At 39.7% G+C, this 26611-nt stretch overlaps 3 protein-coding genes across 3 annotated transcripts; 2 read left to right on the top strand and 1 right to left on the bottom strand.

Moving 5' to 3' along the window:
- Positions 1-4642: 4642 nt before the first annotated feature.
- isg20l2 (interferon stimulated exonuclease gene 20-like 2) lies at positions 4643-10581 on the bottom strand. Its single transcript, XM_022206421.2, has 5 exons — positions 10243-10581; positions 9638-9705; positions 8303-9098; positions 6525-6725; positions 4643-6378 (listed from the first exon to the last, which is right to left on the bottom strand). Exons 3-5 carry the CDS (start codon positions 8957-8959, stop codon positions 6265-6267), a joined length of 972 nt encoding a protein of 323 aa, XP_022062113.1. The 5' UTR covers positions 8960-9098; positions 9638-9705; positions 10243-10581; the 3' UTR covers positions 4643-6264.
- Positions 9928-14887, top strand: mettl25b (methyltransferase like 25B). The gene is made up of 8 exons (XM_022206420.2): positions 9928-10288; positions 10672-10790; positions 11211-11427; positions 11544-11606; positions 11812-11949; positions 12565-13376; positions 14027-14211; positions 14303-14887. The coding sequence occupies exons 1-8, from the start codon at positions 10151-10153 to the stop codon at positions 14386-14388; spliced, it is 1758 nt and encodes a 585-aa protein (XP_022062112.2). The 5' UTR covers positions 9928-10150; the 3' UTR covers positions 14389-14887.
- A 2699-nt stretch (positions 14888-17586) lies between these two features.
- LOC110959542 (uncharacterized) lies at positions 17587-26416 on the top strand. The gene is made up of 11 exons (XM_022206430.2): positions 17587-18002; positions 18975-19340; positions 19739-20101; positions 21571-21924; positions 22071-22088; positions 22330-22393; positions 22484-22527; positions 23309-23459; positions 23895-24008; positions 24592-24659; positions 26099-26416. The coding sequence occupies exons 1-11, from the start codon at positions 17610-17612 to the stop codon at positions 26120-26122; spliced, it is 1959 nt and encodes a 652-aa protein (XP_022062122.2). The 5' UTR covers positions 17587-17609; the 3' UTR covers positions 26123-26416.
- The last annotated feature ends 195 nt before the right edge of the window (positions 26417-26611 follow it).

Here is a 26611-nt window from a genome sequence, read left to right as displayed (position 1 = left end):
TAGAAGTGAGGCCAGACAAAAAGCAATTTAAAGACTCTCTATGAACTGATAAAGATGGTGATTTGATGCCTTGCCTTAAACAGAGAGACCATGACCTCTTCCAGGTCTAGGAGGAGAGCTTGCCCTTAAACATGTGGTGGCCAACACTCCACAGGGCTCGACCAGGCACAGCCTAAGAGTCACCACTTGCTGGGATAGGTGTATGGGTCAGATGAAACTGGACAGCAGGCAAGGGTGGACATCAAAGCATGCTGATCCCTGGCATGGTAGCTCTAAGTACATGGAAGATCACAACCTTTAAAAATCATGTCAGTTGTTAATCTATACCTTCAGCATACCAAACATCTGAAATCACCTGAAAGCACATTGGAGTAAGAAAAAAAGGACACGTTTTCTGCTTTATCAATAACTAGCATCATTGTATTGGTATCTCATAAGATCCCAAACAGCACCAGCCAATACAATCATAAAATAACAAGCTCTTGCTTTGGCTTCCTGATTTGGCTAACTTTTATTTCATCTTTCATTTGATGCTTTGGATACGGACTGATAATAATGATTAAACCAGATATGGTTCCAATTTTGACATCAACATTTGAACTATGAATACACTTATTAGCACCCTGAGTCAAACCTAGCTACTACAGCAACCAATAACATCAGTTTCTATGGCTGCAGGATAAGGATGTCAAAGCTAACAAATAATTTCTGTAATTAAGAGATAGTCCTTTAATGAATGCATTGCACTCCCATAGGTCTCCACCAAACTACAGAAAAATATCTGATACTTGCTCAAAAAGAAAAAGTCTACCATGCCAGGGATCCACAGGCCTCGGTGCCTTCATTTGCCTGCTGTCCAGCTTGTGCCCACCAACTACAGGGTGTAAGTCTGGGCAGCAACTCCATGTTGTTTTATTAGGTTATGCTCAGCCAAGTCCCATGGATCATGGTTGGCCACCAGACACTTGCTGGTGATCTCCCCTCCTGGGCCTGACTCCAGAAGGGGGCCCCAGTTTCCCTATTCCGGGCAAGGTGCTGCAGTTTCTTTTCCGCAAATTTATTGAAGCCTTTGAATCACTCGTAGTCTGGCCAATCCCCAAGGACCAATTTGCCTTAAAAGACCTTACCCGGGGCTATTGCCCCCGACAAGACAACTCCCAGAATCACAGGGACACACAAACCCCTCCACTATACTAAGGTGGTGATTCTACCATCTTCACCAGCAGATCTCTTAAGTTTTGGTAGTGTACCATAGGTTTTCTCTGAAAATGAGGATGATGAGAGTAGTGACACCAAACCATACGTTAATATGCCAGAAACTGTAAAAGGATAAATAGCTGCTAAGATCAATAATATTGGTGCTACTAAATGGAACTTCTGTAATCAAATATTCAACATGGGAGGATCAGTGCATTATATGTACATTTGGGATGCACGGGTTGAGGCCATGAGACGACTGTAGCATGAAAAACTAAATTTTGACAATTATCAATGGCTTTAAAAAACACATGCAAGTTTAAAAGTAACATAAAAATGAAAAATGATAGTAACTTCTAATTACTCCAATTGGTTGTGACATTTTTACAACACAGCAGCTTTACAAGGTGTGAACTCAGAAAATGTCCACATTAATATAATTCAGGGGTCATGCAAGTTGACTCTTTCCCACTTGAAGGCTCTGGGGGTTTATCACTGCGACTGACCTATTTCTCCTTACATATTGATGAGTGGAGCTTTAAAAAAAAGGATTATTCTATGAGACAGATTAATCTTGCAGAGGAGCCGCAGTCGTGGACATCATCAATTGACATCTCAATCTATTGTTGGATACTTCAGTGCTAACTGCACACCTTAAATTAAGGGGAGAATTAGAGTAGTAATGCTTTCTCTTAATGTTGCTATGCATTTTTAAACATGTTTGTATTTGATAGCCTCGAAACTTGGGTCCAAATAACCAACAGTCGTTTGTTCTAGAGATTTACCTCTGGATAGCTTTCATACATGTCAGTATATAAGAGCCTCTATGCTTCCATTTGCTGATCCTGTGACCACCCCATACTGTGCTCACTGTATGTTCTGTACATGTAAGGTTAACAAGCAATCTGCAAAATGGACAAATTCCTGATCGCTTGGCAGTGAATAATAAAAACCGAATTATTCACATAGAGCTGATGCTGGGCCATGACTAATATGTTCAGTGTGTGTTGTGTGCATGGAAAGGGTAATCTGCAGAGTCTAGCTCCCAATAACTTGACCCAGGGGGCAATAAATCCCATAAAATCCATAGTGTATTGCCTAATGAGACCAGCAGTGCTCTTTCATGTATTTCAAGACATTATTAATACAGCAGGTGATCATTTAATCTTCTTTCATTTCAAATTTCGAGAATAGTATTTAGAATAAATATTGTGGAAGAGCATTTATTGAAAGCTTAAACACCAAAGAATCAGCATGCCAAATGATTATTTTCATTTGTTACTTAACCTCACATATGAGGAGGAAAACTTGCTTTTAAGATATGAAACTCAATGCAGCCACGGAACAAAATCCAAAGCCTCTTTTGCCTTTTAATCTCTGGCTTTCATTTACGGAGCTAATAACAGGGAATAGAATCTAATTATTCACTTTACTGCCCCGACACAAAGAGATTAGGAGGGGATAAGGAGTATGCGATAATCTAGACTAGAGAATGGATTCGATCGCATTTTTTCCCCAACCCTGTCTGCAACCCAAAGGCCAAGGAAGTCCAGGGTTACTTAGTGCCTGAAGGCCTTAGACGCACTTCATTTGAAGCAGCCAAATTGGGAAAATCTGAGTTTTTGTACTTTTTCAAAACTTTTTGAAAATGAATAAATATATGAAAATCAATCGATGGACGTTTAAGCCCCAACATTTTCTAGCTTCAAGGTGTTCTTCTGCATTGTTCAGCTCACTGCACATGCTCCAGCCGACTGCGCCAATTTGGCCCATGACTTTGCAACACGCACAAATAAAAACATTGGAGCGATTGGAGGTGTCGTATTAGCAGTTTTTATAGACATCTATTTCATAATTGTGGTCTTTTTGGGCCACTGCAAAACCCAGAGCAACCATTAGGAAAAATGCCAGCTGGAAAACCAAAACAATGAGCTGACAGATGCTCAAAAGCCCCGTAGAGTCGACATGGGCCTGCAGAGTTGGGGGATAATTCTCTGTGGGTTTGTCATTTCAAGCAACCATGTTCACATTACACAGAGATTTGATGCACTGTTAATTTAATAATATGATTTGTGCTATTGAAAAAGACCAAATGTGAGCAGGAGGTTATAAATCAGTGTTGTGATTGCTGAGATTTCAAAACATGACTGCACGCCGTTTTGGGACGTATTTGTTTTTTGTGCTGGAGAATCATTGCAAGTTAGTGCCGCCTGCGATGTTTGGTGCATTTCTACCTCTTTAATGACATTCCCTTGCCAGCAGTTGTGTCTTTTCTGGAAGGATGGCATGCTGTATAATTAATGTGCTGGTGTTGAATTCACAGCAGGGAAATAGTGCTGATACGCTCACCTTTAAGGACAAACAGTTGCCAGAGGAGACATAAAGTGGAGCAGCGTGAGACTGTGGAAAAATGGCATGTTTATACCAGCTTAGGACATAAGTCTGTCAGTGGAAGGAACTCAGTGATGGAGCTGATGATGATGAGCTCTGTGGAGGGGTTGGTCTGGGAGACTGAAATTAACACTAGATAACTTCAGTTTGTCAAATCAATATCTGATCCTCATCTCTTATGTCAAAATAATTTTGAAAGTGGTAGTTGAGGTTTGAGACGTATACTACTAACTGGGGCAGGTGGTGAAATGAACTGCAACACTTAACAAGTGGAGCAACAGATTGACTGAAATATTCTGATATTAGTGGAAAAATCATTCCTGAGCTTTGATATCGATACATTTGATTGGTTAGACCACCACTTTAGTTTAGGTAAAAAGCAATATCAACAGCTTATGGATGAATTGCCTTGAAATTTAGTACATATATTCATGGTCCCGAGAGAATCAAGCCTGCTGACCCCAATTACTTTTCCTGTAACACCTCCAAGTTAATGTTGATATAAATGACTTGTTGGAGGAATTACCCATAAAATCTTGTATGCATGGTTGCAAGAGGATAAACCCTAATGACTAATGGTAACTCTCTGTGAAATATTTTTTAACATCAATGACCGCTGATACGATTTTTCTGATGAACTGAAAATTCAGTTTGTACTACACTATGGTTTTTGACCAACTACATACAAAACCAATGTCATCACCGTCAGCCGCAACTCTATTTGTACTCAAGGGCTAATGTTAGCATGCTAACACAGTGACCTATGATGATAAACAATATACCTGCTACACATGACATTCGCATCGTTAGTGACATCTGCATTTAGCTCAAAGTACCATGCTGCCAAAGTACAGCCTTGTTGCTACAAAACCCTTCTTTTAATTAAAAAGTTCTCAAATCCTGTATGCTGTCTAAACAAATTCAGTTTCAGATGGTACCAAAAGTTAAAAAAAATGTAGTTTCAATACTCATTGTATGTGGGTTTTTTCCACAATCAGGTGTGAGCGTCAACAAGCAAAATTTGCTGTATATTAGCAACAATGACAATGTTGAGTTTTCTTTTTTTTTTCTTACTTTATTGTGACAGCTATGTGCAGCCTTTATCACTTTACAAAGATTCGTACTCACAGTGAAAATCTGAACAGTAAACAATTCTCAAGCAACAAGAAAGGCATTATTAATTTGGATAAGATTACCAAACAAAAAAACTGTTCACGGCCCATTTCACTCAGCTGAGACATTCGGATTTGTCCTAATCCAGTCTTCAAAAACAAGAAAATACACATTTCAACTTTGATCCTGAACACCAGATGGCTCATGTCACAATATGCAGCACCAGTTGGAGACATTTTTAAGTACACCTTGCTAAAAGTAACGCATTCTAATATAAGAGTCCTGCTATAAGCAGTACCTTGGTGAAGGTTTGTTTTTCTATTTTAATAAGTCATATGCAAAGCTGTCGTTTGTGGTGCTGTTCACTGTATTATAATAAGAGGTGTTAACGATACGTCTGCTGTCACCGATACAAATAGGCAGTACAAAGTATCATAAACAAATCTCAGTACATCAACTGGAAACTGAGAGTATCGCCTATTTCTAAATGTAACGTGACGATGACAGCAAGAAGTGGAGCTGAATGATTTCTGCAAAGTAAAAGTTTAATGTTTACTGTTCTGCGCACTTAATCATTAGACAATCTGCAAGTTATGCCAATAAATCTGGCTTCATCACGGTACTTATTCTAATGCCATAAAATTGTTGTAATGATTTATTCAGATTAAGACCAAGCTGATGGCAGAGTGGACAGCTGAATTTGTCTGACATTGCACAGGAAACTGTGCGAAGTCTGACAGTAACTAGTTTCACTTTCCATAATACCACATTTAGAAACTGGTAAAAAAGTTAAAAAATAAAAATGAAAAAAAACTCCTTATTTTCCTCCAATAATATGCACCATCAACTGAAACAGTGCATACTTTATACTCATGTATGCTTGGATTAGCCGTTTCTAAAACCAACATTAAGAAATTAGTTAAACTTCTGCTTAGTTAGATAAAATTTGTCATTTTCTGAAATTCCACCAATGGCCCTGAAAAATAAAACCCAAAAGTATGACAGTATTATCTCTCAATTTCTGATTCATAATAATCGAGTGACACATGCTGAAGCTTTTTCAACAGCATCAGTGTTTAAATGGCAAGATACTAATACCTTTGTGTTGTAACAAGACTGAGTTGAACATAGTCCAAAGACAGCTAAACTGCTGTCATGACTAAAAGCAGTTCTATTATGAAAGCTTGAAAATAGTGAGGGTTTTTTTTTTTTTAATTATAGATTCTATTTCAATATTTTTGCTGGAAAGACATGACTGCCCCCAAGTGGCAGGAGCACCATTTTAACACATTGTAAACCCTGAGAAAGAATGTAACATCTGAAGCTAAAGGTCACAGCAAAATGCCTGCTTCAGCAGTTATTCATATGCTTCCTCTCCCATGGTAATAGAACAGTTTTAAATTTCAGGCTGCTGGTTGAGGTTTGTCCAGTATACCACATGATCAGGTACGGTTTTCTTCGTTCCTTCACTTGCGTGCCAACAGGACAGTAAAACTCTGAGCGAGTCATTCAAATATTCATTTAAAATGAGTTTATTCCCTCGTGGTCTGCCCAAAAATGGCACTAACTGGTGTGTGATTTGTAGGAAAGTTTCCCCTCCCACTCCGCTTCCACCACTTTGTAAAGTGCCATAGAAGCTCTAGCATCCTCCACAGAAGAGTGGCCCCTTTTCCCGGTCTGAGGACACAAGAAAGGATGATTTCATCATGATGGTAACATTTAGGAAACCATGACAAGGTATATTTAACTGTAGTCCTGTTCCATTGCCATTGTTTGCACACATTTTTCATTCTCCATGTAAACAAAGAGATAACTTCTCCTACCTGGATGTCACGGTTAAAGATGGCCTTTGTGAGTCTCTTCAGTGAAGCACACTGATTCTCAGGAAAGCCGGCCCTCTGGTTGAGCAGAGGGATTCGGGATGTATCCCTGGTCAAGGCATTGGCGTGACAGTAACTGAGGACCTTGAAGTCATTGTGGATGGCATGGCCGATCACCACCTTCCCATTGATCAGCTTCAGTATCTACATTAGTAACAGATAAAACATTTCAATTACCGAAATCATTAGATTTTTACAGTGTGAGCTGTAAATAGAGTGTAAATACATTGAATAGTTTAACCAATGCTTTTAGACTTAAACTGTACTGTGACAGTTGGAGAAATGTGAATTTCCCTTGAGATTAATAAAGTATCTATCTATCTATCCATCTTAATTTTTTCGATTTGCTTTACTTGGTAAGAAAAAAGTTAGGCAAAGTTAAGTTCGTCACAGCAAGGATTTATGTCTTTATCATTGTTATTATTACTGTACTATTTACAGTAAACAAATTCAAAAAAACCAACAACTTGTAAATGAAAAACTCAATCACAAAAACACATACAAGATCAATAATTTCACATTAACCAAAAAGCAAAGCAAAGGCTAATATGAATTTCAAATATTAGTAACAGCGTAGCAGTCCATCTTTGTGTACTTTGTCACTTAATGCAGCAAACTCCTGAATAAAATACGATTAAAACAGGTTCAATGAGACAAAAATAGAGATCCAAAGTTAAGCAGAAAAGGACAAACAGAGAAACAACAGCACCACGCTGCAATCAGTGTATAGAAATTCACACTGATAAGAAACGCTTCTATCATCCTGGAGTTGCAAAGTTCATGTTACATAGTGATTCAAATGATGGAAATCTACAAATATTATCTCCACCTTTTGTATGACCTTTGCTGTCTTATCTGACAACTTGCAATGTTTTGCAGTGCAACAAGGATCGATGACGGCAATGTGCACTTTTCTGCTGCACAGTTCTAATCTTGGTGTTTCCCAGCATTCGTACCTCTAAGAACGTCTTGTTCCTTCATAGGGCACAATATTAATATTAACTTCTCTTTTTCTATAAGCTTGTCTTTTCACAATCTTTTCACTAAATATTTGTAAGACATTGTGTAGTATCTCCATTTTTGCCAGTCGCTAGAAATTCGTCTGGTTCACTTTTAGATTTATTTATTTTCTTTTGCCTTTTAGCTTCACTGACTGGACAGTAGAGAGAGGAAGACAGGAAAGGGGGGAGAAGAATGGGGGAAGGACCTGCATCAAAGGCGACCACTTACATTTCTATCAGCTAAACCCATTGGACCCTCAATTACTTTTTCTACTCAAATGCTAATGACTTTTTTATGCACTGGTTGTCCTGGTTGATTCAGAGGGAGTAACAAAATAGCAGTGACTGTTGCATTGTAGTGTTTGCTGTAGTCATCCCTGTAGAAGATCTGAACTTTCCCAAACAAAAATTTCAAACATCCAGTAATTTCAGTCGTGTAACTTTGAAAATTTGTACTTTTACGATTGTCCAACATTTCATAGACTCCATGCTAAATCTACATGATAAACACCACGGAAAGAATTGAAATTAAAAATCTAATTCTGAAGTGCCTCTATAATTTTGCAGTAATTTGTGCAGGTAAAGAACAGTGGGGAAAAAGGTAAATAATAGTAACTACTTCATTACTTCATTATACTGCAGTAAGACAGTGCTGAGACAACATTCACATAATAAAAGAATGACCTGTTGCAAATTACTTCACAATGCAGGTCTTCTTACCTCCTTCCTGGCCTCTGCGTATGGTGTGGCGTTGACGAGATCACTGCGTCGAATGCCACTCCATCGGGTACGGTAGTCAGTGACAGGCATGCTGGGCTTGATGAACTTATCATAGACCACATCTCCTTCGTAGGACACTATACTACAACGTGCAAGCTGGCTGATGCTCCCTTGTGGTCCCGCTCCCACCATCTCACAGTCAATAGCGAGGTACTTAGTGGGAATTCCTGCTGATGGGGCGGTGGGCTTATGGCTGTTTGATACTGAAAGACTGGGGCCGGTGGTTGTAGATGTTGGGTTCACAGGTTCCTTTGGTTTTTCATGGCTGTCTTGGTTGAAAACAGTGATGGTCAAGGAAGGCATGCCGTGTGTAGATGCTGAAGGCCTGGCTGTGCTGGCTTGATAAGGTAAACCATTGTTTTGTGTGGAAGAGGAAGATGGTGGGCCTTTCGTAGAAGGTCCATTTTGGTGTGGAGTTTGGTCATGTCCAGAGTCAACTTTGGGGTGGTTGGATTTGTGTTGACCAGCTACGTAACCATTTCCCTTTAAATACTGCATCTTTCTATAGAACAACTTGTTTTTCTTCTTTCGCTTTGCTGTCGAACTCCTCTGCTCAGTATAATTAAAAGGGGACATTTCAGAACTGTGGTCCGACATATTTACACCTATGTAATGATTTCTAAACCCACTTTCACACAAAACTGTTTTGTAGGTGTTCTTATGTTGACTGCCTCAACAGCTCTTTGTCCTTTGTAGTCCACTCTGTATGAGCCAAAACCAGTTTAAATGTGTCATCCTGCAAAGCAAACATAAAAACACAATCACTTTTTGACTAGTATATATGTAGATAGATAGATAGATAGATAGACAGATAGATAGATATATAGATAGAATAAGCTGAAACGTCTTGATACCACATGCCATTTATGCCAGACACCTGGGGATTTCCAATGTCTTACTTTGATTTAAACAACCGACATGGAGTCACTTTTAAGCTTAACTGCACAAATGATTTACAAGCAACTGGCACAAGGCTCTACAGAGAAGGAATTGAGAAGTTGCTACTCTAATTAGTTAATAAGTTTTAAAAATAAAAAACTATTTCAGGTTGCTAGATGCCACTTTCAGTTTTGATGTAAATGTCAGATAGCAACTGTTGACGATAACACATGCTAACATTAGCTAGCTCATGCTAATGCTAATCTTGTGGATCACCTGGTGAACATGACAGTTCCTAAATGGAAAATTTAGCAAAACCTGTTCATGGACATTCACATGTTGATACGCAGAAGTCCACTGTATCGAATATTTAAATTAACGTCGTGAAAAACATACCTGCTGCACACTGGTACCACACGACTCTTCCTAGTCACACCAAACGATCAACATCCGGGTTATGTTGCCTTTAAGTACAGTTTGACAGATATGATATGACAAATACTTAAACGAACAGTTTACTGGTTTATCTCATTAGACATCAGTGGAATACCGATAGTTTTCAATACTGTTGAACAATTTCAACCATCAATAACAATCCGAAGACAATTTTGCTACACAACATTTGACTTACAATTTTGAATTTAATTAAACTGCCCATAAACTAAATTGAAAGTTACTGGACGCTATTAAACGCATCGTCATTCAACAAAGTTATAGTTAGCTAGAGAAGCTAGCTAATGGTTGAACGCAGCCCCATTTTTAAATAGCACGAGGTTTGCGTTATAAATGTGATTTTAAGAGTGAGCTGGTAATTATGTCGGTATTTTAGACACGCTTCGTCGTAGCAGGAAAAATAACACAGCGTTTACCAAGTTAGCGTATGCTAGCATTAGCTTCCCTTCAAGTCTCATGTCAGTTGAACTGTCAACCGTACAAGATGTGGAGATGTTTACAGCGAGTTTCTCAGCAGAGCAACAGAGAGAACTGGCGAAAAGACTCACCACGTTTCTGTCCCAGTACAAACATCTGTCCGACTCCTATATAATTGTGCGTATAGAGCTTTCTTCCATTGCTACAGTTTGTAGCTTGTCTTGTTCTTTTGCAGCAGAGACTGAAAAAAACAAACGTGGACATGGAGACTTAAAGCTCCCATGGCAACACATTGTTATTACATATTTTTTCATTTTACGGTCCGACTGTGTGCCTTTGTCAAACATGTGCTTCCAAGTTGACGTCACCTGATTTCACTGCCCTCTCACTTTGAACACCAGTAAATCATTAAGATCTGATTATGAACTCGTGTAGTTTTTCGTTTGTATTGAGAATCAGAATATGAAATTGAATTGGTTTGCATAGTTCACTGCTAGCTGAATGTAATATCCCATCATTTTTAGGTTTTCCTGTAAATATCTGTGTTTTTCTCCCACCAGGAGTTCTTTACTGAAGATCTCTGGCAAACACTACCCAGCAGTTGGCAGGCTGTGCTGCAGGAGTTGTCATATCCGCAGATTGCAGACTTATTTTTGGATGCCACCAATGAAGACAGGAGGTACTGCTGGATTATTTTTAAGCATTTGCAAGTCTTAAAGCAAGTTGCACATGCCAACAGCAACAGAATTAGGATAGGAGACATGAGCATGAAGCACAAAACAGCAGAAAGTTAATACATAACATTGCAAATTTACAGGAATAATTTTGCTTTTCTTTGGCTTTCTGCTCACCACTGTACCAAGAAATGGTAGTGTGGTGTGTTTTTGTGACGTATGGCAAAAAATCTGCAAGTTCAAAAACCTTTTGGTTTGCAAAAGTCTTTAAAAACTTTAATTTCAGATCCCTCAAAAGGACCTTAGAAGGTGTCAAAAAGGAAACAATCAATAAATGTTTTCTCCCTTCTATACACAGTCATATTCAATGCAAAATGCCCGCCTAGTGAGGTAAATAATAAATACAACGCCTTTGTCATTTACAGATATCCTTCGGTGTGGCCTCTGTCCCTCTTGGCTTTCCGTGCCACAGCTCATGCCCTGGCTTTTCCCAGAGAGTGCAGGCATGAGCAAGTCAGGGTGGCCAGCTCGACGAAGCCTGAAGAGTTCCAAGAAAACCAGAGTCAGAGCTCACTACTGGGCCACATATTCAGGAAACACGTTAAACCCAAGAAACAGCATGAGATCCGGAAGCTGGGCATGGTACAGGATTTGTTGTTTTCCATGGTTGCTGCTTCTTAAATGAAATGTTAGAACGTGATTTATTGATTAAGTGTGCTTTGAATCTGTTTTTTGTTTTGTTTTGTGTTTATTCTCAGCTGGTGAAACAACTTTGTGACCAGACTGGCTGCAACAGAGTGGTTGATGTTGGCTCTGGGCAGGTATTAATCACAGGCTGCTGTGAATTATTGTGTTTAACATATCAGCACATCATATCAGTACATCAGCTTCACTAAGACAACATTTAATGATTCTCGAGAATGAAATTACCTACCATGATGTCCAAGTACGTTCAAAATTTGACTGAAAGCAGTAGATCATCACACATTAAACAGTGAGTCTTGTCCACCACTTTGCTCTAAACAGGGTCATCTGACTCGTTTCCTGTCCTTTGGGCTCGGACTGTCTGTCACTGCCATTGAGGCTGATCACACCCTCGTTACTATGGCATCCAGGTTTGACGGACAGCTGATTTGGGCATTGGAGAAGGAAAATCAGAAAAAGGTTGGTGATTTTCTAAACCTGTTGCACACTATTAGTCTTGGTTCCTAAAAAAGAAATATGAAAGCTTTTTGCAAGATGATCTCTGAGTCTTATTTATTAACATGTACAGTTTTCTCTCCCATAGTAGTTGTTGTTGTATTTCCATACTTTTCTGGAGTTGATCCCTATTTTAAAGGTGTTATCAATAGACATTTTGGGAATTGCGCAAAAATATATAAATTTAAAACATTAATTCAGCATCATCAACCTTCAGGATGATTTGGGGAACCCTTTCCTCACAGAAAAGCATCTTACTCTTTAGCTGCTATCTGTTCCACTCTCTTCATCTGCCTGTCTCCAACTGTGTGCTGATTGGTGCATTGTTGGTAATGTACACTGTTTTCCAGCCTTTTTTATTAAACAGCTGTGGTGAGAATGAAATAAAAATTAAGTTGCAAGTTGTATCACCAAAACAATGACCTAAAATCTATTACACACCCTCCTTCACTGCTACAATTGATATACTGTTAATTTAAAAATGTGTACTATAGCATCTTGAGAGTTGAAATTGTCGTTTCACTTTCTGCCATAAATTGCACCAACATAAATATTAATGTACATCTTTCTTCTTCTTAGAACTGCTCCTCTCGGCTCCCAGTATCTCAGTCCTCTCCTCGCCATGTGGCTGGATGGGTAAACCCAAAGGCACCATGGGAAGCTTTCATTATGCAGCTCAGAGCTGCAGGTTGTGTCAGCGAAGGTTCCTCTACTCCGTCTGGTCCCAGCAAAAAGAGACTACGGGGCTCTAAGCGTCAGGGGCGCTCTCATGGGGTCCAGACTTCACCATCTCATGGCTCCGCACATTCTAATGCTCATTCACAAGACTCAAATAAGACTGAATCTGAAGAGGAGTCATCCAATGAAACCTGCTGCTCATGCGTCCAGCCTGTTTATCAGGAGGATGTAAGCCCTGAGGACAACAGCCTGCAAAGCTATCCAGACTTTGTCCTGACTGGTCTCCACGCCTGCGGTGACCTCAGCACCACCCTCCTCCGCCACTTCGTCAACTGCCCACACGTTCGCGGCATCACTTCCGTGGCATGTTGCTACATGAAAATCACAACCAAAGAGAACCCCTCCCCTCCAGGACTGGTCGTGCCTCCCGTCCCTCCACTGACACCGGGCCATGAGTCGGTTCCCTCAGAGTTTGGCTACCCGATGAGCTCCTGGGTGCGAGGTCTCCCGGGACATCAGCTGTCCTACAAGGCGAGAGAGGGGGCGTGTCATGCGGTGGAGGACTACATACGGAGGCTCAGGGAGGAAAGTGAGCTGCTGAGGACACACTGTTACCGGGCGATGCTGGAGACCTTCATCAGGGATGCAAGACCAGATCTACGCAGGGCAGGAATCCAGACCATAAAGAAAGCCCACTTATTACCTTTTACAGAGTGAGTAAAGACTGCAGCCTTGATTGCTTTATGCACAGTTAGACCATATGGGACAGTGCTGACACTAGGGGCAAATTCCCAAAGCTGTTTAAAAACTGGACAAAAAAACTCACGGCACAGATTGAGGAGACTCATTGAGGTTTGCAGTGTGTTGCACTAGTCTGTATAACTGTTTTTCTAAAAGAATAACGTATGTCTTGCTTGTGTTGGCTTTATTATTCACACAGTTTTAACACAAATGTATGACATCTGGCCTCTGGCATGGCTGTATTGTTTTGTTTCTCAAATGAAATTCAAGCAACAGTGAATATCTCCTTTTGGACCACAACTGTTCAGCAAACAATTTATTTCTCCTTTATGTAGTGGTAGTAAGAGCATAACTCAGTATATTCAGATATGCCATCTGCAAGTGAAAGAGAATACAAATAAATGCAGAAAAATGCAGTACAATTTTCATAGAAATTTGCTCAGTTTATGGGTTACTTCCAGTGAATATATCTGCCTTGCACATTGACTTTTCTAATATTATCCCATAGGAGCACCAATGTCAGAATCTTTGACGTATTGATTTCTGGGTGTTTTTGTTCATTGGTGCCATTTTTAGAAAACTGTCCATAATGTTCTGCTCTAACTTCTATGTTCCCTCCCAGGTACGCCTGTCTGGGTCTGCCTCGGGTCGGCCTGCCTCCTGACTTGGCCCTGGACCCGGAGCGAGTGGAGGCCATGCTGAAGCAGCAGGGCCGGGTGGTGGTGTACTTCAGCCTGGCCCTGCTGCTTGCTCCTGTGGTGGAGACATTGGTGCTGCTGGACAGGATGATCTACCTGCAGGAGAAGGGTGAGCCAGTGGACACATATTGATTAACCTGATGTTACATTTTTGTGCCATTGCATCCCCTCCAACTAAAGCTAACTAAAACTCTCTGCAGGTGTGGACAGTCAGCTCGTCCCTCTGTTCGATCCGAACTTTTCTCCAAGAAACTTTGTGCTGGTGGCTCTGAAGCCCTGTGGATAAAGTGGACTAAAAGGGAAATTCCGAAATAGTCAGTCTTGTTTTTTCGGGGATATGAAATCATGAACATTAAGGGAACTTTTTTTCTGGCTTTTGTTCATCATGTCTTAGTAGCTGTGGAAGTCTTCATTTATCAAGATTCACTATGACACAAAAACATGCAGTAAAACTAGCATCTCATTATTCCAAAACAGGCACTTCGTTCTGCTTCCATGAACTTGATATACAGTGAATCTGTAAAATAGCTTTAACTTCATTTAAACATCATGTTCTTGACTTTACACATGCCACACTGGTTATGATAGCACAGAAACAATCTTGTGTATGACTTTGTTTTGTTTTGCATGATTTAGTTTCTGCACATAGAAATGTTTTTGGGGTTTGACTTGTTTTTTTATAGCATTTTATTATTTTGTCATTTTATGAAGCACTGTGGGACAGTCATGTTTCATGCTTTTTTGTGTTTACACCTCAAAACAATAAAAATGACCTGTGCTTTTAATGGTACTTGCAAAAGTGTTGTTATTTTTGCACAGTTGTAAAGTAGTTTTGCAAAGTTTATTAGATGAGTATGTGTGGAAGCAAAGCTACTTTATGAATGAACAAATGTGTTTAAATGTTCACCATTGTAGACCTTGTAGACCATTGTAGGCCTTATTCAAGCATAATTCATAACATAAAGGCTGAGGCTAATCAAAGATTATTATCTTTCTTCCCAACTGGCTGAAGCTGTTATAGCTTTACTTGTTTTGACCACTAGGTGGCAGAAGACCTCAAGAACAAACTGCCAGACTGAAACATTAATAGAGAGAATGCTTTCACATGTAATTAAAAGTATGTGTTTTACAGCTGGTTAGTAGACTGAGGCCATTGTAAACCTGCAGTGATGGGCTATTCCTTTCACTGAGTGCTGTCAGAAACTTCTTGAATGCTACTGTTAATGTATTTCCACCATATTCCTTATTGCTACATCTACTTCATCTCTGTCATTACAGTTGCTCCCCTCTTCAGATCTGGCAAACCAGTCACTGGTGGTTTCTGTGAAATGCATCATTACTTGTGCACCACTGAAACCAGATTTCAAATATTTTCCAGGGCTGATAGACTTCATCTGCATTGTGTAACCTTGTTTGGTGAGGGGTTGGAAATTCCTTTGGGAAATTGACAAGTGTTCAAAAAACGAACCAAATAAATTAAAGGGGAAAGTAATTAATTATTGGTGGTCAAAGATGAACTAAAAAAGAACCAGAGATGGTACTCGAAAAGAATTCATACATTACTTGGAAAGGATTCTGGAAGGGCTCAGACAGGACTTGAAGTGGTCTGTCGAGGAGGGCTGATGCCCCAACAGAGTTAGACTCTTAAGATTTTTAGTAATTTATACCATTGTAAAATAGTACGATGTTGTAATGCATCATTTACTTCTGATAGAAAGACGCTAAAATAAGATTAAACGCAGTATATAAACATTAAACACTGCTAAATTCTGAACTGGACACATAAACATGTATATAGGCAAATAGATTTAGGAAAAGAGTAATGTGTAACCTATCATAGAGAGGTCATTAACATTAGTGTTCAGTAGTTACTTTAAATGAGCAAGGTTGAGTCCAAGAAGGTAAAATAACTTTCTTCCGTTGTCTTCATATGACTTTGGTGTCAGTTGTGGCAATGTGAGAAAGTAGAATTCTTTTGATGTGTTTATCAAAATTTTGACCCTCAACTTCTACAGGGGGCTGCACAGTGGAGTAGTGGTTAGCACTTTTGCCTTGCAGCAAGAAGATCCCCGGTTCACTTCCCGGCCTGGGCCTGGGATCTTTCTGCATGGAGTTTGCATGTTCTCCCTGTGCATGCGTGGGTTTTCTCCGGGCACTCCGGCTTCCTCCCACAGTCCAAAAATATGCTGAGGTTAATTGATTATTCTAAATTGCCCGTAGGTGTGAATGTGAGTGTAATTATTTGTCTGTATATGTAACCCTGTGACAGACTGGCGACCTGTCCAGGGTGTCCCCTGCCTTCGCCCGAGTCAGCAACTGGTCAGAGTGTTTCTGGTGGCCATGTTGTCCTTTTTTTTTTAGTGCTGATAGTGACTGGGCATCTCAGCCAGTCGCTTATCCAAAATGTGGTTGTAAAAAACATGTGGTTGTCCTCACCAGGAAGTATGTGCTGGAGAATGATCTGAAGGTCGACCTTCTCCTTCTCCTCACAAGAACACAAACTTCACATGATCCTCGCAGACCTGGAGGATGTTTATCTTTTCGGTTCTACATCTGATATGGCGTGTCTTGATGTCTTTTAGTGATCACAGTGGACGCTGTCACAAGGAAGTCACAACTGTTAGAGGAACAGAAAAGTACAGTAGTACTCTAGCACTTCACATTACAGCTTTGTTCTTACTCTGCAATTATAAAGAGCAAAAAGGAGGAAGCAAATCAAGATCAATTAAACCAGCTAAATGTGTGAACAAAGGCATGTGGGATCATGGCTTTGTGATAGCACTGTTATATCTGAAATGAACAGAGTCACGTTAAATAATGAGCACATCACCAGACTGACACTGAATAAAATAATAACTAATAAATACAAGTATTGTGCAAGAATAGAGTTAACGTATTGGCTTTTTCCTTCAACTCAAGGTTTCCTAAACTCAACTCAAACATTCAGAAGTCTTTAAAAAGGGACACAAGACTCTCAAGAAGGTCAGTCACTGTCTTTTGCATTGTGTTTCATTGAGTCAGCCAATAAGACAAGAATAAGGTAATCAACTCAGTTACCATTACAGTTAAACCATGATGGTTGTGCAATTCTGGAAAAAACAAACTGGAGAGCTGTTTTTGAAAAACAAGTCAATAATTCTTGTTTTCTCAGTTCTGTTAATGTTAAAATACTTTCCATCCAAAAGTCAGATTTATTGTGCCAGCTACATTCAACAACTTCTAACCCCCAGGTTGCCCAGAAAGCACTTTATCACAACCAGATGTTGAGCACAAAGCTCTTTACCCCTTGGATTGAATTTCTCAAAATAAGGCTCCTGCTCTGAGACCAGTTTGGCTGTAATTTAGCGCTGAGTGTTCTACTGATCTGTGACCTCACCAGTGGTCCTAAATCAGTGCCTTGTTTGTAGAAACTCCATTCGAGGACTCCTACTCCACCTCCTAAGCAGAGCAGCAGAGAATCACTAGTCCCAAACCAGCCCGGGAGAGTATTTCAGATTATTCAGAGCCATGAAGCCTCTCTTGCTGGTGTTTTTGGGTTTGCGGCTGTCTCTTCAGCAGGGATATAGCAGGAGAGACGATGGGTCAAACTGCAGGCCATTCACAGCCAGCTTTTGTCAAGGTGTGGGTTACACCACCAGCCTCCATCCCAGCGGAGTCCAAGGCTACACCCTGCAGCAAATTGGTCAGATTGTGGAGACGGCCTGCTCACCGGCCATCGCCACCGTCATGTGTCGTGTTGTGGTGCCTGAATGCAACTCTGAGAATGACAGCCGGCTGAAACCATGCAGAGCTCTCTGTGAGAAGGTCAAGACGGAATGTGAATCTGCCCTCAGAGCAAAGAGGTTGTACTGGCCAACGAAGCTCCGATGTGACACTTTACCAGAATCCAACTGTATGCAGGTAGGTCTGAAATAATGAAGATGATTTTAGATATTTGAGAAAACATCGATTTGGGTGCATGATAAATATACAGAAGATGAAAGAAGCTTAGTTCAGCTTAAAGACAAAACAGGATGAAGCCGCCAGCCTGGCTCTGCACAAAGACAACTAAATGTGCCTACTCTTGCACTCTTGCACATTATTTGCACTACACATAAAACGATTTAACATTTTTTCATTCATATTTCACACAGGACATTTTTACTTCCAATATATACTACACTTATTTTGCATTTTATGTTTTTCTTACTGTTTATTTTATTTACTGCACGTTTTGCTTATTTCTCTGTATTTATGGTGGTGGTAACTTGATTGTTTTTGCTGTAACAACTGAATTCCCCCTCTGGGATTAATGAAGTGTTTCTGTTCTGTTCTTGTCTATGCCTGCACCTCTACAGCTCACTAGTTTCATTTTTGCTGAAACATAAAAAGTCCAAAGCTCAAACTGCAAAAAAAGATTTTTGTGTGTTTTTGGGAGTGAGGGCAGGAAGTCACTGCACCCAGGCAAGAAATAGTTTAGCACACAAGTCCAACAATTGCTTTATACGTGATTTTATGCACCGATTTAACATTTTACATGGAAATTAGAGAGCCTTGAAGGTACTGCTTTGTAGATGTTGTTTCCTTTAGCAGAGTCAACCCACTTCTGAGACAAAACAAAGCATAAGAGAGTATAATATTCTATTCTATGCTCTTCTAACCTAAAAGCGTGTATTAATCTAAAAGAGTCACAGCAAAATTTTAAAAATAGATATATGTAGTTTATCATGTAAGCTCACACTACAGAAACATTTAAAGTGGACTCCTGGGCCGCTAAACATTAGTTAGATAGAGACCCAAGAGTCAACTCCTGGTTTCAGTTTATTTGGCAAAGGAGCATTTGAAGTAGATGAAAATCACAAACATGACTGATTTAAGTTTTCTCTCTTCCAGAATCAGAACAAGCCTGTAACTGAAGCTCCCCCTGCCACCTGCCAGCCAATCACAGTTCCTCTCTGCCAAGACCTGATGTACACAGAAACCCTCATGCCCAATATTCTAGGTCACACTACACAGGGCGAAGCACATCTGGCAATACAATCGTTTCAACCACTTGTTCAGGTGGGGTGCTCTGCTCAACTGAAGCCTTTCTTGTGCTCCGTCTACACTCCCAAGTGCGTGTTCGGAAAAGCTCAGCGTCCCTGCAGAACGGTTTGTGAGCAAGCACGATCCGGCTGTGAGTCACTGTTGATCAAATATGGTTTTCAGTGGCCGGACCATCTCAAGTGCGACACATTTACTACAGAGTTCTGCGAAAATGTAAGTCTGCTCTTGTGTTTCAGACTGTCGGGAAAAGTGTGCATTTGTCACCATATTTTTTCATTTATTTCATATGACAGTCGATTTGTCATTCGGCCAACCAATGTGGACATTTGTAACAGCACGATCAGCCATATGAGCTACCTCTGTCTGAGCCATTCCTCAGCTCTTGCAGTGGGGCCAACTGCAAGAGTGATGAGGTCGCTCATGTGTGGTCAGCAAGGTTTCAACACAAGTCTTACAAATCCTAAACAGACAAATCATCAACAAACAAATTTACTTTTTAAAACGTCACTTTGCCACTTAGAGCAAACAGGAGTATGCACACTTGTAGTTGATGAAAACTACAGGAGCAAACATTGTTCATAATTAACTGATTTCCATATCTGTTCATCCAGGTTGCATTCAGCAGCTTTACGGAAACACCTTCAACATGTCAGCCCATCACCATTCCTCTATGCAAAGACATGCCTTACACAGAAACTGTGCTGCCCGGCATTCTCGGGCACAAAACCCAGGATGATGCAGGCCTGGAAGTGCATCAGTTTTTTCCACTGGTAAAAGTGCAATGCTCCCCTCATTTGAAGCCTTTCCTGTGCTCTGTCTACGTTCCCAAGTGTGAGGCAGGAAAACCTCGACCTCCTTGCAGAACGCTCTGTGAGCAAGCACGATCCGGCTGTGAGTCATTGATGAACAGGTTTGGCTTTCAATGGCCAGAATCCCTCAAATGCGAAAGATTTACTGCAGAGTCCTGTGAACAAGTAAGTCCGCTCTATATTTCTAAGATTGATGTTTATGCCCTTAAGATCATTAGATACAATTTTTTTCTTATAGGTTTGTTTCAACTAATCAGTCTGTAATTTTTGTCTAAAGCTTTCCAATTATTTCTCCAAAGCTGGGTTCAGACTACACAATTTCAACATAAAAATAGCCTCACATGAAAGGTAATCTAAAGGACGGACCATAACTTCTCCACAGTCAGTACAACTAGCATCACTATGGATGCTATTGTTTATTTACTTCTTTGCTTCCGGTAGTTTATCTTTGGTAGCTCCTTCCTGATGACATCACACATGTCCAGAAAAAGGGAAAGCCATTGTTAGCTGAGGGGAAAACATGAGAAGAATGAATTTGTTTTTTGTATAACTGCCAAATCTGACACAATGACCATCTTATAAGACTACAAAAATATTGTGATGTCTGGACCCTGCATAACCATTCCAATGTAAGATCCAGCAAAACTTTCAGGTATTGCTTCTTTCCCACTCTCTGTCTGTCTTTTGGTAGCCTAGTAATATCCCAAAAATTGAGGCTTCAACTAACTCCCATTCTGACTTTTTTTTAATGTGTGCTATAGTTTGAATTGTCTTAATGTTTGGATGATTCTGAAGGGTTTCAAAGATTTTCTTTTGCAAAAACATTACATTCACTCCAAACAAAATGTGAGAAAATGGTCTTCAGCTGAGCATATCATACTGATAAGCACTCAGAGATGACAAAATAATAATAAAAATACAGGCTGAAAATCACAGCTAAATAGGCTATATAGTGCCTATTTAAACATTGCTGGGGCCAAAGGGTAAAAGGGTAGAAGAGATCCTGTGTGTGCATTAAATAAATAACCTGTGTATGTACACAGCTCTGGCTCTGTGCAATCCTATCTCCCGAAAACTACATTCCACTAAACTGCAATGTCTGTTGCAATGAGTGAGAAGTCTACTTTCTGATAGATTATCACTCTGTCATGAACGCGGTGGAGTTAAGTGACGATCGGCGTACATTTGTCCGTCTGTCTATCTTTCTGTCAGCAACATTTCTCCCAAATAGTTGTTGTGCCTAAATGTAACTAAGAATCTGGTGAAAACCAAAAAAAGAAGAAAAATGATTGTGCTCAAAAGTCTGCTAGGTGAAAGCCTAAAATATCCAGTCACTGACACATGCCCCATCACCCCCTATAATCTCCTGATGTAGATTTGGTGGCTTTTCAAACTGGAAGTCTTTCTTACTGTCTCCCAGAGGCAAAATATGTTTGTTTCAGAAAGAAACTGCATTTCCTTACAGAATGCAGTTTAGCAGAAGCGAGAAGGACAATAATTCTGGCACAGAGAAACTCCACTATATAAATATCCACGATCGTAGATCCCACCCTTGAAGAGAAACCTATTGCAGGCACAGAAGTTTGACTGAAGGGAATCAGACCTGTAATGACACTGTGGATTTGTGTCTCCAGTATGGAGTGAGCAGCAGTGGAGGAATCTGCGAGCCGATCACCATCCCGATGTGCCAGGGACTGTCCTACAACCAGACCATCGTTCCAAATCTCCTGGGACACACAAGTCAAAGAGAGGCGGTCACAAAGATGTCCTTTTTCAACTCCATAACGCAAAGTGTGTGCTCCGTAGACATACGCCTCTTCCTGTGCAGGGTGTATGCCCCTGAGTGCGTGGCTGGACAGGTGCGGCATCCCTGTAGGTCATTCTGTGAGAATGCCAAACGGGCCTGTGAGGATATGATGAACAATATTGGCGTTTCCTGGCCACATGAGCTGCAGTGTAGCTCATTCTCAGAGGAATCGTGTGTGTCTGTAAGTAATGCATCGACTGGAGATGTCAAGGAATATGAACAGATCAAATTCAATATTGAAAATTAATCAGAATATTTTCTAAAAGCTGCATCTTAAGATTATTCCCTGGTTGTTTTCACATGACATCTTTTTCTTTTCTTTTACAGGAAGACCATAGGCCTGAGGTATTTCAGCTAAGTGTTTTTAGCCATTTAACAATGACTCTCTATCAGCAGTTACTTATTGGCTCTTTGTAGCAGACATACATAAATAAGTTATATACGTTTATGCTTTATTGAAGTTTAAAAAACAGGTGAGTTTTATAAAACATCACCCCCTATATAACGGACATTAGTGTGCAAGTGTGCGAAACTGTAACCTCCATGAATCCTCATTCATCTAAACTTTCTGTGTCTTTATTTCCAGAATATGAATGCTGAAGATGTCCTCAGTAAACTGAATGCTGCCGGCTTTTCTGTTCATGGCAAATGTCAGTTAATTTTCCATTCATTTCAACAACAGTCTCATCCATTGAATAGTAATACTGTGTACTCATGGTTATTTATTTTTTAAATTCTAGCCTTAACTCTCAAGACGGCCCAGCTTCTGTTGACTCTCATGGATGTATCCTTTACAACTCACACTGCTCGATTTTTTGCATGAAGTTCTGCTCAATAGAGCAAGAGTCATATTTATTTATCACACACTACCGGTCCCAGGATGCATGATTCAATCCAGCCGCTTCACACTAAAAAATTCTCCTTAAGAGGGGAAGGTTATTCCAAAATAATAACAGACGATGTTCTAGCTTCAGACAATAAGAATATATTTTGCATGGCTTTCTGACACCAAACTGTTCCTGATGTTGGTTTTCTGTGAAGACAAAAGAGTCAAACAGATGACTTATTCAAACTCAATCGCCAGTCTATCACAGAGCTACATATACAGACAAACAATCACACTCGAGTTTACACCTATGGACAATTTAGAATCACCAGTTAACCTCAGCATATTTTTGGACTGTGGGAGGAAGCCGGAGTGCCCGGAGAAAACCCACGCATGCACAGGGAGAACATGCAAACTGCATGCAGAAAGATCCCAGGAAGGCCGGGACGTGAACTGGGGATGGTTAAAGATTATTCTATTTAGAATTTTTTTGAACATGTTATTTTCACAACCATGTTGCAGAATCATCTTGAGTTGATTCTGATTAGCTTCTTCTTCAAGAAGAACAAGCCTGATTTGTCTGAAGCATAAATGTCATTAAGCTGATTGCCAGCTACTCGTCCAACTCCACTACTGTTTTCCGAATCCCATCCTCAAAACTCTGATTGATGAATTGGGAAGAAGTAGGACAAGACATTGTAATGTGATGTACAACATGTTCTTTAACAAGCACCTTCAGGCAGATAAGACCAAAGACTTGACTGTAGTGGAGTTCTTCAAACTGGAGCACTATGTGGCTGCAATCAGGAGAGAGTATGTAGAGAGTTATGAGAGCAGGAATCCACCTGCTGTCACTGAGACCCAAATGAAAAAGGGCCTGTCTGCTCATGGTATGAGATTATATATTTATTGTGGAATTAAAACACTGCCATAATCATTCATGTTTTTGTAATTCTGGCATTGAATCTGAATTAATAAACTCTTTATCTGTTCATGAAATCCTAGCTCTAAATTCAAGTGGGTAGTTTGAGGTTCACTGAAATGTGCTGATCAGACGAGCAAATGTGATAGAACAGAAATCAAAAATTGTTTGTTGACCACAAATGTGGTCAAGTACGATGTGATGTAAACTGCACATGCACCAAAAACTTTAAAAAAAAACTCTTTTACACATGTCACATTCTTGATGTGACATGTGATTCTTGACAGCTAATTTTGTCAAAACAAGCAACAAGCTATCATTGAAGACCAAGAAGACAGCCACTGACTAAGTTCTAGTTTCATTTGTGAACTCATTTTAACACATTTTTGTCTCTGTGATGCAGAATTTCGTTTAGATGACGAAACCTTCAAAGTTCTGTGGCAGGAATATGGCTCCCAAAATGGGATCGACTACGACAAATATGTGGCTGTACTGACAAAACTTCGGATCCTCCAAGGTAACTGCAACTTTAAGATCAACTGGCCTGAAGCTTTGCACCAATTTCCTGACAAATAGCAGTTCTTCACAGGCCATCTAGGTTGAACATTCAACTTCAACAGTTTCCCTATGGGGATAAATAAAGTACGTATCTATCTATCTATCAGTCAATACACCAGCAACAGCTCTGGTTGACATTCCTGCTGTCGGCATGCCAATTGCACGCTCCCTCAAATCTTGCCACATCTGTGGCATTGTGCTGTGTGATAAAACTGCATCTTTCAGAGTGGCCTTTTATTGTGGGCAGTCTAAGGCACACCTGTGCACTAATCATGGTGTCTAATCAGCATCTTGATATGGCACACCTGTGAGGTGGGATGGATTATCTCAGCAAAGGAGAAGTGCTCACTATCACAGATTTAGACAGATTTGTGAACAATATTTGAGAGAAATGGTGATATTGTGTATGTGGAAAAAGTTTTAGATCTTTGAGTTCATCTCATAAAAAATGGGAGCAAAAACAAAAGTGTTGCGTTTATATTTTTCTTGAGTGTAGATAAATTCATCTGCTTTGTTTTGTAAATCCACGCTTTCTGTCTCAGATCGTTTCCAGGCTCATCTGCAGAATATGCCATGTGACTGCCAAGTGGCCACCTTCTCTCTGAAGCAGGTGAGTTTACGTGCTTTGATTGAGTGACTGCCAAATCAGTGGATATGAAAAGTGTTCACACTCCCTTGGAAGTTTTCCCCTTTAATTGCATTTCATCACTGAGCAATGGTAAATAAATGGTTGACAAGAATTTAAACACAAAAAATAACTTTTTCATGTCTAAGTTAAACACATTTAAAATTTAAAATAAGTGGCTGCATAAGTATTCAACCTAAGCATAAAACGCCTTGTCAATAAGTCATCTGGACACTGCAATTTTACCCCACTCTTCTTTGTAAAACTGTCAGGTTGCAAAGGGATGGAGAGTTAACAGCTCTTTCTCAACATGATTGAAGTCTGAGCTGTGACTCAGCCACTTAAAAACATTCACCTTGTTGTCTTTGAATCTTTTCTCTGTACCTCTGACTGCATGCTTTGGGTCATTGTCTTGCTGAAAAACAAATTTTCTCCCAAGTCACAGCTTTCATGCAGACGGTATCAGCTTGTCCTGTTGCTTCCCTGTGTGAATTTTACCCTCTACCTCTTTGGTGTCCATCAAACACAGTCCAGTCTGGTGGCCAAAAAGCTCAATTTTGGTCTCATCAGACCAAAGAATCTTCTTCCCACGTACTTTCTGGCAAACCCGTGTTGAGACATTATGAGGTTTTGGTTTTTAGCACCTGATTTTATGGTGTACATTTATCATTATTTTATGTTACATATTTTTAATTCATGGACGGTACTTTATAGAAATCAGTTTTCACTTTGACTTTGACAAAGTGTCTTTTTGTACATTCTTGTCCAAAATGAACCATGATTCGAGCTTAAAAATAATAAAAGGGGAAAACTTTCAAGGGAGGTGAATATCTTTTATATATATGGTACTGCAGCCAGAGCATAATTGTTGCTCATTTACTTGTATGTAAACCTACAAAAAACATTTACAAGTAGACAGTAGTATCACTTTACATATTACATACAAAACCGTAACAAAGTTTGGAGTGCAATGCACAAACAAGAACAGCAGCCAAGATTTAGGGTCATTGTATCCTTCAATCTGTTTTAATAGGAAAAAGAAAACATCCAATATCATTTTGAAAGTATAGAGGATTTGGCAACTCAGTGGTTTCCATCAGTAACGTACTAAAAATCATAGATTAATTTCAGATCTGAGGAGAATCTGATATTCAGGTATTTTCAGTAGTGACTAGTTTGAGGCAAGAAGGCAGTTTCACAATAAACAGCACAATAAAATGGTGATATTTGCTAGTTCACATTTGGGATTGCATTCATCGAAGAATGAAATGCAAGAAATACTGTGAAGTTATTGGTGTCATATTTGATATTTGATTCAATAAAGGTTTAATTATAAAACCTGTACATGTTTTTATTTACCTACTTATTTTAAGAGCTGAATGTTTGGATGTTTTTTTAATCATCACTTTTTTCCCCCTTTTCAGTTCCTGAATTCAGCCATAATCTGAGGATCAAGCAGGAGTAAAGCGAGATGAACCAGAAGAGGGATGGTTTTATAAAAGTTGCATAGCATTTTAGTAGCACAGAACTGTAGGAACCATATGTGTGATTATAAATTCAGTCATCTCAGTTAATCAACCTTCACTGTGAAAGCACAGAAACATTAGACACTGAAACTGTCTGAGCTATTTCATTATAATGTAGAAGCTTCTTTTTTCTGCATTTGTATTTTGAATATTCCATATATAACTTGCCATTTTGCAGAACTGTTACATCTTACATGCATAAAAATGCTCAGCTGAGATATTTTAATGGTTTAATGCTTTCATTATTGATTCAAGAATGTTTGTGATCAAAAGAGAGGAGATTAAAATCATGTCTAGTAGCGGCCACACAACAGACAATACTGATGACACAATCATCACTTAAATGTTATGATACTTTTAAAAAGCAAATTTCAGAGCCCTCCATAGACACACAGTGTAAGAAAATCCAAG

The sequence above is a fragment of the Acanthochromis polyacanthus genome, chromosome 12 (assembly GCF_021347895.1).
Source record: "Acanthochromis polyacanthus isolate Apoly-LR-REF ecotype Palm Island chromosome 12, KAUST_Apoly_ChrSc, whole genome shotgun sequence".
In the NCBI taxonomy this organism is placed as follows: Eukaryota; Metazoa; Chordata; class Actinopteri; family Pomacentridae; genus Acanthochromis; species Acanthochromis polyacanthus.
The sequence above is the reverse complement of the archived record's forward strand: the minus strand, read 5'-3'. Positions and strand labels throughout refer to the sequence as shown.

Excerpts from the sequence above, each read along its gene's own strand:
- mettl25b (XM_022206420.2), top strand. The coding sequence starts at position 10,151 with ATGTCAGTTGAACTGTCAACCGTACAAGATGTGGAGATGTTTACAGCG. Across the intron at positions 11,950-12,564 it reads AGAAGGAAAATCAGAAAAAG|AACTGCTCCTCTCGGCTCCC; the intron begins GTTGGTGATTTT and ends TCTTCTTCTTAG. Across the intron at positions 13,377-14,026 it reads CACTTATTACCTTTTACAGA|GTACGCCTGTCTGGGTCTGC; the intron begins GTGAGTAAAGAC and ends GTTCCCTCCCAG.
- LOC110959542 (XM_022206430.2), top strand. The coding sequence starts at position 17,610 with ATGAAGCCTCTCTTGCTGGTGTTTTTGGGTTTGCGGCTGTCTCTTCAG. Across the intron at positions 24,009-24,591 it reads AAAACTTCGGATCCTCCAAG|ATCGTTTCCAGGCTCATCTG; the intron begins GTAACTGCAACT and ends TTTCTGTCTCAG. Across the intron at positions 24,660-26,098 it reads CCACCTTCTCTCTGAAGCAG|TTCCTGAATTCAGCCATAAT; the intron begins GTGAGTTTACGT and ends CCCCCTTTTCAG.
- isg20l2 (XM_022206421.2), bottom strand. The coding sequence starts at position 8,959 with ATGTCGGACCACAGTTCTGAAATGTCCCCTTTTAATTATACTGAGCAG. Across the intron at positions 6,726-8,302 it reads ACGCAGAGGCCAGGAAGGAG|ATACTGAAGCTGATCAATGG; the intron begins GTAAGAAGACCT and ends TTACTAATGTAG. Across the intron at positions 6,379-6,524 it reads TCTTTAACCGTGACATCCAG|ACCGGGAAAAGGGGCCACTC; the intron begins GTAGGAGAAGTT and ends TTGTGTCCTCAG.